General features: G+C 35.2%; 1 protein-coding gene across 3 annotated transcripts in view; it reads left to right on the plus strand.

Moving 5' to 3' along the window:
* The first annotated feature begins 20 nt into the window (after positions 1-20).
* Positions 21-13,795, plus strand: part of LOC114457488 (intersectin-2-like) — a 39,945-nt gene continuing 26,170 nt past the window's right edge. For all 3 annotated transcript variants that reach the window (XM_028439344.1, XM_028439345.1, XM_028439346.1), the window contains exons 1-2: positions 21-118; positions 8,412-8,470. In XM_028439344.1, the coding sequence (XP_028295145.1) occupies positions 8,464-8,470 (7 nt within the window). In that variant the 5' untranslated portion in view covers positions 21-118; positions 8,412-8,463. The remainder of the gene's footprint in view (positions 119-8,411; positions 8,471-13,795) is intronic.

Here is a 13,795-nt window from a genome sequence, read left to right on the forward strand (position 1 = left end):
CGAGCTTGACTCTGGCTGATGAGCAGCAGATTTTAGCCCCGCCCCTTGGTTCTTCTACGTTTCTACAGCTTGATCTTTAGCCTGGACATCTATCAGAGCCGCTATCGTTCCGCAACAGGTAAATACACTCAAATAAATTACACATAGTACAAATATAATATCTAAGAAAAACGGTTTCACCCACTGTACAGTGTCTCTGAATAATGAATATGTGTGTGTTTATACCTGTTCTGTAGGTAGAGGTTATCTCTGCGTTATTATGTGCAGTGTGTAGAAGGCGAGGTTGTACCGTACGGTGTAATTAACGCTGACTTTTATCAGCTGTGATGATTTTTGCGTCATAAAAAATGTGTATTTCTCACACCTGCATCTGATTGCTCGTCCTTGGACTGCGTTATTTATTGCCCTGAGAATCGTCCATATGGTTCAATGCACTTAATCATTTGTGCCTAGATATGTTTACTGCATAAATACATTCCGTACAATAAACATGAATCCCAAGCATACAGTTTGGCGATTTGTGTTTAGAAAGAAAACAATGGATATAGAGTGGTAATGCCGTGAATATATTCGCACAAAACGCATCTATAAATGCTGTATGTGCTCTAGAATGAGTCATTTATTTATTTTTTTATTTTAATTCCATAATATATTTATTTAAAAAAACAAAAAACAACAAAAAAAAAACCACTAAGCTCAATAGAACTGCCCTAAAATTTAGTCAAAGGCAGTGGTGTCCATAATGTGATGGATGAATGAAAGTAAAATTTTAGAAAACACATACACAGTCTTTTCTTTGTTGTTTTTATTTGTGTATAAAAATTAAACAGTCAATGTTTTGTCATATCTTTTTTTGATTAAACATTATATACTGTAAAAAAACAAAAAAAATGCAATGTAAATGTACTCATTTACACTGAAGAAAAAAGGACAAATTTGAAGTTATTAGAGATGTGCTGTATTGGTGTTGAGGAAATGTTATTAGTTTTTTTTTTTCATATTGACGATAATGAATCAATTATTATGTTTTCAAAGATCGATTTTTTAAATTTTTCAAATTGTAATACTAATTTGGATATTTAAAGTTTTTGTATTCAGTGTTGAAGGTGCTGTGAGGTGTTACTCAAAGGAGAGTAATTCAAGTAATTCAGCAACTGACCAATGTCCAATGGAAGATCAATTATCAGCAATATTCAAATAATGAGTAGATATTCCTTAATAATTGGAAATCGGTTTGTAATCAAATCGGGACTTTTATAATTGAAATTGAATCATGGAATAGGGCTGAATAACCTCCACTATTGTACTGGTTTTAACTGTGTGAGATCTAGTTTTTATTTTATTTTCTTTTTGTTTTACATAGAAAGATGGAAGTGTCTCCTTGCACGTAATACGTATCCATATACCGGCATTCTATCCGTACGAAAGATGACGTTCCCGGAAGTCATGTGACCATTCCGTGCAGATAGGGTTAGTTAGTCCATAACGTTGTTTAGGGTTACGGTTAGTTAGTCCATAACGTAGGCTAGGGTTAGGGTTAGTTAGTCCATAACTTAGGCTAGGGTTAGGGTTAGTTAGTCCATAACGTAGGCTAGGTTTAGGGTTACAGTTAGGGTTAGGGTTAGTTAGTCCATAACGTGGGTTAGGGTTAGTCAGTCCATAACGTACGCTAGGGTTAGGGTTAGTTTGTCCATAGCGTAGGCTAGGGTTAGGGTTAGTTAGTCCATAACTTAGGCTAGGGTTAGGGTTAGTTAGTCCATAACGTAGGCTAGGTTTAGGGTTACAGTTAGGGTTAGTTAGTTCATAACGTAGGCTAGGTTTAGGGTTACAGTTAGGGTTAGGGTTAGGGTTAGTTAGTCCATAACGTAGGCTAGGGTTAGGGTTAGTTAGTCCATAGCGTAGGCTAGGGTTAGGGTTACGGTTAGGGTTAGTTAGTCCATAACGTAGGCTAGGGTTAGGGTTAGTTAGTCCATAATGTAGGCTAGGGTTAGGGTTAGTTAGTCCATAACATAGGCTAGGGTTAGGGTTAGTTAGTCTATAACGTAGGCTAGGTTTAGGGTTACGGTTAGGGTTAGTTAGTCCATAACGTAGGCTAGGGTTAGGGTTAGTTAGTCTATAACGTACGCTAGGGTTAGGGTTAGTTAGTCCATAGCATAGGCTAGGGTTAGGGTTTCAGTTAGGGTTAGTTAGTTCATAACGTAGGCTAGGGTTAGGGTTAGTTAGTCCATAGCGTGGGTTAGGGTTACAGTTAGGGTTAGTTAGTTCATAACGTAGGCTAGGGTTAGGGTTAGTTAGTAGCGTACATTCCGTAGCGTACTTAAAATATTCATAGAAACTGAAGTACAAGTGCTTATATAGATTTGACATTCGTAACGTGTCGACGCTCTGCGTAACCCCAGCATTAATTTTGTTTGCATTTCCAAATCCATTTTAGTATTTAATCACGTTAATATGGGGCGTTGTGTGAGATGTTTAGCATTAGTAAAGAGTTTCCTGTGAAATATAAGATAGTGTGTCCGTGCATGTGTGTCAACAACGGTCAATAACAAACTGTTAGAAACTGCAGCTCCAGTAACATCTGGCTTCATCCCAGCACTGACTGTTGCACCTCCACCTACCAACACACAAAGCATTGCACAACTCACGCCCAATGCTTACTCAAGTGTTTGTTAATTGTTGCGTCTAATGTGGAAACCTGTGTTCTCCAGAGGTTTGTGCTTGTGCAGCGGTTGCTGCGGCTACAGAGACTGTAGATTACTACGTATTAAAGATTTGTTGCCAGGAAACATAATAGCCATCCAGTGATGCTGTCCCTTATCACCTGCATTCCAGGGTTGGGGTCAATTACATTTTTTAGTTACAATTACATTTTCAGTTACCCATGTTCAAATGTTCAATTACAATTCAATTACGATTACAGTGACCAGCATTTTTTCCATTACAATTAAATTACAATATTACAATTATGTTCTCAATTACTAAAGTTCAATTACAATTAACCACAATTACGTCGTGTGAAATAAACAACCTAATAAAAGTTAACCTTCCTCTTGTGTTAGCTTTTTTGTTAGCATCTCTCATGATAACAGGTCCTAAATCAGCTGTAAAATACACTAAAAACAAATATCTATCATCTAATTTCTTCACTATGTATTGATTACCTTATTAGGCTTCCTAATCAATGAAAATATAGGTTTTCATAGTTTTGGTGTGAGCGTTTCAGCCTTTTTTGTGTCAGTATGTGATAAAGCTTGATATGAAACGTATTTTAATAATTATTAACAACATATGTGTAGAACGGTGTAGCGTTAAATTATCGTGGCATTTACAATTACAAAGTCAATGATCTAAACTCAGTTACAATTTGATTATGATAACGACAGCCAGCAACAGATTTTTAAAATTGCAATTGTCATTCACTATAATTGTAATTAATTATCAATTATGTAATTATAATTTGAGCCCAACCCTGTAGCCTGACAGAAAATCAAGAGCATTTAAAAAAAATCCTTTTCATTACAGACAGCAGCACAATCCCCCCTTCTAGCCAAACAGACACACACACACACACACACACATACACACACGTTTCATTCTCCTCCTGCTTCTTCTAAGCTTCCTGTGCCGTGACTGGCCAAACAAGCTCCTCCTTTGTGTGAGGAGTGTGTGGCTGTCACACACACACACACACACACACACACACACAGGCCAGAGCATTGATCGATTGATATGCACGTGTAGCTGATGTAGTGTGGTGCACACAGGTGTCCATCAGCATGCTGTGCAGAGTCAACAGCTCTTTGATTGGTTCTCCATAGATGCAGCACATCATTTACACCATTCCCCCAATCAAAGCACAGCATGTTGCTTTTTAAAACATCAATATTTCAATTGTTAAAGAGTCTTTACTCTGACTAAGAGTCACACTTATACTATACTAGGGTTGGGGACGTCAATTACATTTTTCAATTACAATTATGTCTTTAATTAACCATGTTCAATTACAACTCAATTCTGATTACAGTGACCAGTAACTCCAGTTACATTTAAAATAAATATAAAAAAAAGTTTGTTGACAGTCAATTACAATTACGTTCTCCAATTGCTCAAGGTCAATTACAATTTGAGCCTTCAATAAATAAGCCCATAGAAGATATCCTTCCTCTTGTGTTAGCTTTCTGTTAGCATCTCTTATGATGAAGGGTCAGTTTTGACCCATGTCTTAAATCAGCTGTAAAATACACTAAAACATATTATCTATCATCTAATTTGTTTTTCATCTCTTGGTTACCTTGTTACGATTCCAGATCAATGAAAATATTGGTATTCATATTTTTCATCACTTGATTTCAATTCAATTCAACAAAAAAGGTAAAAAAGGTAAAATGATACCCAGGAGAATTGATAGGTAGTGGGAAAAGCTAAAATTAAACATATTGTAATAACTGTTATCTACGTATGCATAAAGGTGTAACTTGGATACTCACGTTTGAGTTTAATTCAATTATAAACGACAATTTCTATAGATTTTCCATGCCAATTACAATTACAAAATCAATTATCTGAACTCAATTACAATTCAGTTATGATTACAACAGCAACAATTCATGATCAAATACACAATTGCAATTACAATTGACCCCAACCCTGTACTATGCTAGTAATTAATACCCTTTCATAGAAATGTAAATAATAGATGATGGTTTTCTGCCACTTATATGTCCCTCCCAGCTTGGATATTTGTTACCTGGTGGAATTTGTCGAGCAGTTGAAGCTGTTAAGGAATAATGAGCTATTTGAGAAGAGCCAGTGTTGATGTAGAGAGTGTCCACTAAGTCTTCTGTTGACTCAGTGCTGCTGTTTTCATCCGGGATGTGTCCTGTTTAAACAGTGCAAGTTTGTATATGAAGCTATAGCAGGAGATACCGATACAATTGTGTCTATGATAAACATCTCAGGGGACGTGAGTGTTTGAGAATGAGGGTGAACCTTAGTTTTAATACATTACCTGAATGAGGCAGAGGTTATCAACTGGTGGGTGAACCCAAAAGTGGGTCGCGAACCTGTTTTCAGACAAAAACAAGAACGTTCTTCAACTTTGAAAGAGATTTCAATGCTGTTTATTTTTAATTTGTGTGTTTTTTTTGTTTTTTTTTAATACACGTTAAAATATATGAAGAAACATTCTTTTAAAATGGAAAAAAAAATGAAAGGATATGATTTATCAGCAAAACCCACAGTTTTATTCGACACACAATCAAGTTTTGTGAAAGAATTTGTTAATAATGTAAAAAAATATCATTAGTTTGTGTTGATGGAGAACCACTGGTCTAAGGTATGCACACACACACACACACACACACACACACACACACACACACACACACACACACACACACACACACTGCACCACATTACCAATATCTTGTTGCATTTACATCATTTACATTGTCTTTGTTTTTATTATCTGGGAAAATTGTATGCTTAGGAGTCCAAAATTAATTATTGTCACACATACATATGTTGACAGTTTAGAACCTTATCTCTGAGATAGAACTGTAGTTCCCTTTTAGTCATTATTTAGTGTGGCTCAAGGGCTTGCTGCTAGTTTCACACAGGATATTCAGGTTGGCTATATGTTCTAAAAAGTATATAATAGAATATTTTGAACAGGGATTTGATTGAAATGAGAAATATAAAACAAATACGAGTGTCCCAATCCAATATTTATACAAAAATGAGTATCAGATTCAGATTGTATCAGCCTGCATCTAAAATATCTGATATTATATATTGTTTTTATTAGATTTATTGAGGTTATTTTTCAGATTTCACTTTTTTTTTTTCATCAAATTGTAGAATATTCTTATGTTTAAGGTTAAAATGTATGTAATCAATTGTTAAATCCACTTGGTCAAGATTTTTTTATAGCATTCCACTCTACAAAAAAAGTAACAAAAGTATGTCTGATTAGTGCTGATATTGTATCGGATCGATATCGGTATTGGCCAATACTCAGAATACTACACCCCTAAAAATAAACACTTGTGAATAATTAAAAACAACCAAATAAAAAAGTGTATTTTTTTTTTATAATTTATCGTTCAAAAAGTAGTAGTGTGAAGCAAAATTAATCCCAAATTTTCTCATGTAATTTTCCTGCACAAAGTAAAGGGACATTAACTGTTTTTGCAATGACCAACTGGGCTGAATTCAACATTACTTAATGAAAATAAACTAAGGCTGTTTTCATGGAAAAAATTCCACATTTTCCTGTTTATTTGAGGAAAGGATCAAACAATGTAACCCTGGGATAATAGAGTGAATGACAGCCTGGCAATGATTCATCACTAGTTATGATTACCTACTTAGTTGTTGAATACCGGACATTTTATTTAATCTAAAGAAAACAGTAACTATCAATGTTTGGTTTTATGAATGCATGGGATTCCACTGTATGAATAGTTGGTGTTGTTGTTGCCTGAGTAATCTCACTCAGTGCAATTTATTGCTCTGAAGTACCGTAATATAGAGAGCAGTGACAACATGGGGTACCCATCGATGTAACAACAATCTACGGCAGTTAAGCAGAATGAAAGGAAGAAATAAAAGAAAATGTGAGTGACTCTGATACATTTGGTCGTTGTGCGCAAATGGAAAAGGAAGATGAGAAAAGTGAGGTGGTTATTGGGTGGAAGCGTGGAGGAAATTGCTTCTGCCTGAGTCGGAATTACATCCAATGAGAAAAAAAACCTTGTTTGTTAGCTGTAGGTTTATACTGGAGGGGAGAGACAAAGATGAAGGTCTGAGGGATAGGAGTGAAAACCTTAAGTAATAGAATTTTAAAAAAATGGCAGGAAATGGGAACAAGCTGTCAATGAATATATTTATAACCAAGGTTAGATTACAATAAAGAACTATATTAACAAAGGGAAAACTGACCAGAATCAATCCATCATTTTAAAAATGATTTTCTTTGTTGTCTGTATAAGATTGTATAGCTTAGTTGCATATATTGACTTATTTATTGAAGGACATGACACTGTGATAATGGCACTAGTTCATCCTTTTTATTGACAGATATGTTGATGGAGGGACAAACAGGCTTATTACAACAGCCAATAACAATTAGATTATCATTGCTATATATTTAGGGGTGTCAAACTCATTTTAGTGTAGGGGCCGAATACGGACCAGTTTAAGTGGGCCACAGATTTTAGGTGGCAAAAAGAAGAATTTCAACATCAATGTGCCCTGGTTTTTGCACTTCCATGTAGAAATTATATGCAAATGATAGAATATGTGAGTATAGCAGTCCATGCAGGATCTTCACTTAAATTTACCTGATTTTGGGGACATTTTGTGGAATCATTTGAGGAACATTTGCCTGTTGTTCTTTCAACAAATTGAGAAGAAGAAAAAAACTGAGCTCTGAAAGTACTGTGGATTTAAATAGATTTTTTTGTATCAGGAAGGGTTGAGATATCTACAACTGAATTAGTTGGTGATTTACAAATTGTTTAATGTTCTATCATTTTTTCTCGTGCAGGCCGATTGTGACACGTGTGCTCTAAAGTTTCAAGTTTTATCTACTGAAATGAATAATAGAAACGAGCCGTCACAGTAATTTCGTCACTACCTTATGAACAGAAAGAATATTTTAATATCTGTTGCTGTTGGAGTTGGTCAGTTCACTGTAGTGTGCATTACTACCTGTAGCCTCAATGTTATGTTGAACTCAATTTGAGAAAAGCACAAATACTTAGAATGTAGTCAGTTAGACCTGATGTTTACAAGGACAAACAGGTGAGAGTCTACTCGTAATCATCTAGAATAAAGGCAGACTGTTTAATTAATTTCTACAGCAGTAATACACACATACCTCTAACTGTGGATCTGAATTTCATTTATTTTGACGGAATGAACAGATGTAAGTTCATTTTAACAGCATCTGTCACTCATTTAGCTAATCTAACTGATGTTTTTTGAACTCCCTTCTGTGAACCGTCAGATGATCAGTGCCTGCCTTCTCCTCCAAATAAATATCCTTCTCCCTCTGTTCTCCTCTGCCTCATATCACCACGGTCTTCTTTCTCACAGCTCTATGTTTGCGTTGTATGTATCCCCCATTCCATTCCCCACCCATCTCAGCTCCCTCTACTCCTCTGTTTTTGTCTCCTTCCTTTCCCCCCTCCTCTCTGCCTCTCTTAGTCCATCCTCATCCTTTGCTGTCCCATTTTTTACTCACACTATTGTGAATATATTTGTACCCTGCCTGTGTGTGTGTGTGTGTTTTTTATTTTTGTTTTTTCCCCCGTTTTCCCGGCACAAGCTTTTCTCACTTTTAGACACGGCTTTGTGACGCACGCACTCAGTCAAACTCGCATCTCACTCTCTCTCTTTCTCTGCAGATGCCTGAGAGGAGACCAGCTGAGTAGAGGACTTCCCTCTCTGTCTGCAGTCATGAATGGTAGGAGCCATTTTTTGATTGTCCCTCTTGGTCATCCACGGTGTTACGGTATGGTGTGCACATTGGGTTGAACAATAACAATGAGGACTGCAGAGGAATTTGTGCTAAATTGATATGAGAAGGAAAACAAAATAGGAGTTTTGGCTTTTGTAGATTTTTACTGTTTTCCTTCATCATCATTTAACTTAGGTTGGTTTAATAAGATGCAGTCAGTGTTTTAAAAGATCTGGTAACACTTTACTTCAAGTTGCATTCATAATATTGTGATATTACGCTGTCATTATTATGACATGATACCCGTCATTAGCATAAATAAAGTGTCATGAAGGCTGTTATTAATTGTCATTACGCTAGATTTAAAGATCCAAGATTCAAAGTGTTTATTATTATGTGCACAGTAAGGAAACAAATAACAAAACAAAACAAAGAAAATAAAAGTATAGTAATAATAATTATCATAATTCAAAAAATAATAAAGATGTATATGTACAAGGTGGAAAAGATGGAAAAATCAAATATTAAGTGTATTCAACTTTATTTATAGAGCTCTTTAAGGCAGCCACAACTGTGCAAAAAGTGCTGTACACAATAAATACAAACAACAGCAAAACAATAAAAGAAACTAAGTCAAACAAGAATAAAAACTGATGTAATTATAAAGCACAACAGTGAAAAGAGACAAACCACAGGACACTAAAACAAGAGCCAAGGAATAATAAAAATGAGTTTTAAGAGCAGTTTTAAAACTGGACAGTGATGGGGAATTTCTTATGCGTCATGTGTGCAGTGGGAGTGTGAACGGAGCTGAAGATGAATCATATTCAGTTCTATCAGCTGTTGAGGAGTCTGATGGCAGAGGGAAATCCTAACCCTAACCCTACCTACCCACACTAGATCCCTCCACCTAACCCAAAATATGCCAACATAGCTCCAAAGGTGTCATAATTTAGCAAACAACACTTATTGGCAGCTTAATGACCACCTCCATGACATCTTATTCATGCTAATGACATATAATGACAGCGTAATGTCAGGCTTATGTATAAAACTTCAAGTAAAGTGTTGGTTTACACTCTTATTGATGCAACAGAAGTGCAATTGTTTCCGTATAAAGCCAAATGTATAAACCCAGTGTGCAACAAACCTAGAAAAGTGGAGCATGTGTTTGTGTTCATAGACTGCAGGGACTGTTGATCTGCTGTTGAAGTGTTTGATATGGTAATGCATTATGAAAGTGAGTGTGATGGCCTCACTCCGATGACTCTTGAGGATTGTACGACACCTAGACAACAGCGCACAGGCTAACAAGGGAAGTGACAGCAGCACCGCACGCTCGGCAGAGAGGCTTCTCCGTCGCAGGAGGTCTGCTGTGTTACATGGGCTTCACAACGTGTTGTTGACACTCAGAAGCTGTTGTTTGGGAGTGTGTTTCATACTTTAGTGACTGAATTCTGTGTTTGACTGTCTCAATATTGACTAAAGGACTTGTTTATTCTCAGAGGGCTTAATGCTCAGGGTTACTGTGCAGGAAGTTGCTTCTACTTGCTTCTCCTAGTAGGATGCCCTCCATTTAGTGTTTTTTTTTTTTTTTTTAAAGATGATACGACAAAAATTAGTTTTTAAACAGATAAGGTTAGCAACAGGCAGCACAAGTACAAAGAGGCAACAACAAGGACAATGCTGTGAAACTAAACGCTCGCCGTGTGATAAGTAACTTTTGTGTGCAACACAAACATTCCATGTTCTTGGACTGTAAGAAAAAACTAACACACGTGATGAGAGCATGCAAAAATCACGCCAACCGTATAATCTTTGTGCTGTGAAGCCCAAATAAAAAATATTTTCCCATTAATACTTTAAGAAATAGATGTTAGCTCTTATTGAAAGAGGAAGTGTACTCTAATATTCCTGCAGAACTATTGGTCAGTCAAATATTTCTTACCTATAAAGTACAAACTTTGGAATATTTGTAAAATAATATTGTGAAACTATAATTTTTCCAAAGGAACTGAACTGAAAACAACTCAAATATGCAAATATGTTTCTAAATTTCTTAAATTTCTTACTTTAGATGAAAGATAAATTTTTCTGTAAGGTATGATATCATGATGCACAGTTAGTGATTTATACTAGTAAGTAGCAGCTATACTTTATAGTTAGCAGCTATTATGTCTTTATAACAACAAAATTTTGATTTTAGATGAATCAAAAAACATTATTTGCCTATTAGCTGTATGTATGTTGCTTTAAATATTCTAAAATTCAAAATGTGTGTACATTCAGTCGCATGTGTGGTCATGTTCAATGTGTGCATGTGTTATTTTCCTCTCCATACACCTAATTAATAACAAGTGGATGTGCAGGTACCTCTTATTGTCTGACTTGTTTGTCAGGATATCTTATAATTAAGTAATAATATAATAAACTCACATTTATAAATATTTAAATCTGCATGATATGAAATACATGCTGGTACAAAAAACACATTTAAAAAACATTCTGTTTTCCAAGAAATTGCGATTGATTATCTATGGTAAAACTGTGACACTTTCAAAGAACAATTAACACATTCGTGTGTGTACATTCTTCCATATTTGATCAGCAAAATCAAAGAAGAGTTTTACCCATGGAATTTTTGTTTTCCCCAAGTGAGGATTAGGGCTCATCACGGCTACTGGCAGAAACTCCGACTTGTGACAGCAAGAAATTTGAAACAAACTTCAATTAAGTCATACATTCAGCGGCCAGCGAATTATCTCTGTATGTTGTTATTATTTTAATTGTTAAGAAGCTTTAGCAGCGTCCCAGTTCTTCACGGAGCCATCCGTCCTAATGATACACAGACTGACTGTAGATGTGGCCTAATGCATCATGTCCCTGTGGCTCTGCTCTAAATATTGCACAGCCCAGTTGCAATAAAGAGCTGTCAAAGCCGAGGAGACGGTGTGAAGAATAGTTACATTTTAGTGTTGATGTAATTACGTTCTCGTTTGACAATGCTAGAAGTAGGTCGGACACTTGTGCAGATTTTGTAATAGGAGAACAACATACCTGAGTAACTGTTGCTGTTCTATGTATGGGAGCAATTTGTTTTACCTGAGAAAACAGCTTAAGGTGAACTGTGTTTACTTAAAAACCTACTTTAGTGACAAGAATAGTTTGATTATAGATATTTAAAATGCTACTTAATGTGACTGAAAACAGAAATGTTTGAAAGCAGTTTTGATACACATGTTGTGTCACCCTTCCCTTGCCCAGCAGAGCATTGTGTCACTCCTCAGAGTGTGTTGCAAAGAGGCGGATTGTTTGGGTTAGTCCCGGGGCGGAAGTTCCATCATGGGTAGGGTGGTATTTCCTGAAGCTGGTGAATAAATTGCAGCCTGGATACCACATCTCTGAGGAAACTCTCTCAAGGGACCTATGCAGGGAAATGAAATGTATTTTTCCTTCTTACTGTGGCGCAGTCGCTTTTGGGAACTTCAAATAAAAAAAAAAACCGAATCATCTTTTAATTCAGAAAATAAAATACAGTTAATAATATGATGTGTTTTCAGAAAGCATTAAATAATTCAGATAATATAAAAAAGGCTTTTGTCTTTGTCATCATCAGTACTACAGACATGGAATAACTAAATGTCTTTAATTATGGGAAAGTTTGCATAACCTAATTTAACTTCTAATTAAAAAAGTGCTAATTCATTTTTATTTAAAAAAAAAAACTATTTAAGAGTACTTAATAACACATATCACTTTTACTCGAAAAACAGTGTCATTTAAAATAGCCGTGTAACTATTACTTTAAAAAAAAAAAAGGTTTATTTTAACTTAAATGATTAAGTTAATATAACAAAAAAAAATTCATGTAATCAGTTTCGATTATTTTTTTTAAGTTCAATTACTTATCGGGTTTTACAGTGCAGTAATCCCCCTCCTACTCCAAAAAAATATTCTGCTGCAGAATTATAATATTTACCCATCAGAGTAATTATAAAATTATAGTGAATATGCTCTTGAGGAGCAACATTCAGTGGTCACATACTCCATAGATAATGCAGCATGACTCTTTTCATTGTGCAGCATGACTACACTGTATGTCTACTTGAACATAATCACGCACATACAGTATGCACAGAGACAGAGTGGGATTGGAACAAATATATTGTAACCCAGACATACAAACGGCAAAAAACTGAAGATCAACTAAAACTAAGATTACCTGAACAAAAAAACTAAACTAAAACCTGTCTGAATGCTAATTGATCACAATCCATCATAGAGCTAACTTAAAAATTGATAAAAAATATCCTTATCTGTGGATAAAGAAAATGGATGGATGGATTCAAACCTGTGTCTTGGGCCTGAACCTGTTCCTTTGTTAGCTTCTTTTTCACCCTTTTCAACCTGTACACACTGCACGTCTGTCTAATATGTAATGTCATGTCAAAAATTGTCTTAAGAGCATTCCGTTTTTGTATAATCTGTTTGTTTGAGTGTGTGCTGTTAATGTTATAAGATTGATGATTGATTAAATGCCTGCCTTGATTGTAATTATTTAAGATGGATAGATAGATACATAGATAGATAGATAGATAGATACATAGATAGATAAATAGATTTTATTGTCTTTGTTTATTGTTTATTGTCATTGTACAAGACATGTCATACAATGGAATTCTTAGCAGCTTGCAATAGTGTTATACCATTAAAAAAAAACTTAAAATAACAATAAAATCTTAATAAATAAAAAGCACATAAATATCTACATACAGTGCAAAGGTACAGCAGTGCAAATGCCACGTGATGCAACAGTGCAATGAATGTCTAGATGTTTATAAATGTTTATTGTGTGGCTAAGCAAAACTAAGCAAAAAGACTCTCATTACCTTTACATGGGATAAGTCTTCATTTTTTTTAATTCATAGCTGATCTCGATCTTACCTTGAGATATTAAAAGTGCAGAGCAGCATAAAAAAAGCTGACTGGGCAGAAGTATACATGAATCTTAGTGGGGAGCTGTTCAAAAGAGCTGCATCAAAGGGAGAGATCTTATTAGGAATGCAAAGTATCTACATGCACAGTTTTTGGATATAGATATAAATATAAATAGGCAACACAACATGAAAGAGGGATTTTCTTACTGATGTTAAATTAGTCTGTGTGCTAGTGACTGTTCTCTACTGATTTTGTGTCTAGTCATGTCTTTTATTATACCTGAAAATGTGTTTTAAACTTGGGTAGCTTTGCCCCACCTTTATATAATGCTGAAATATATTTTTTGTAGGTTTTTTTTAATTATTAGGTTCCAAAATTCAAATTTTTGTAGGT

The sequence above is a fragment of the Gouania willdenowi genome, chromosome 24, assembly GCF_900634775.1.
Source record: "Gouania willdenowi chromosome 24, fGouWil2.1, whole genome shotgun sequence".
In the NCBI taxonomy this organism is placed as follows: domain Eukaryota; kingdom Metazoa; phylum Chordata; class Actinopteri; order Blenniiformes; family Gobiesocidae; genus Gouania; species Gouania willdenowi.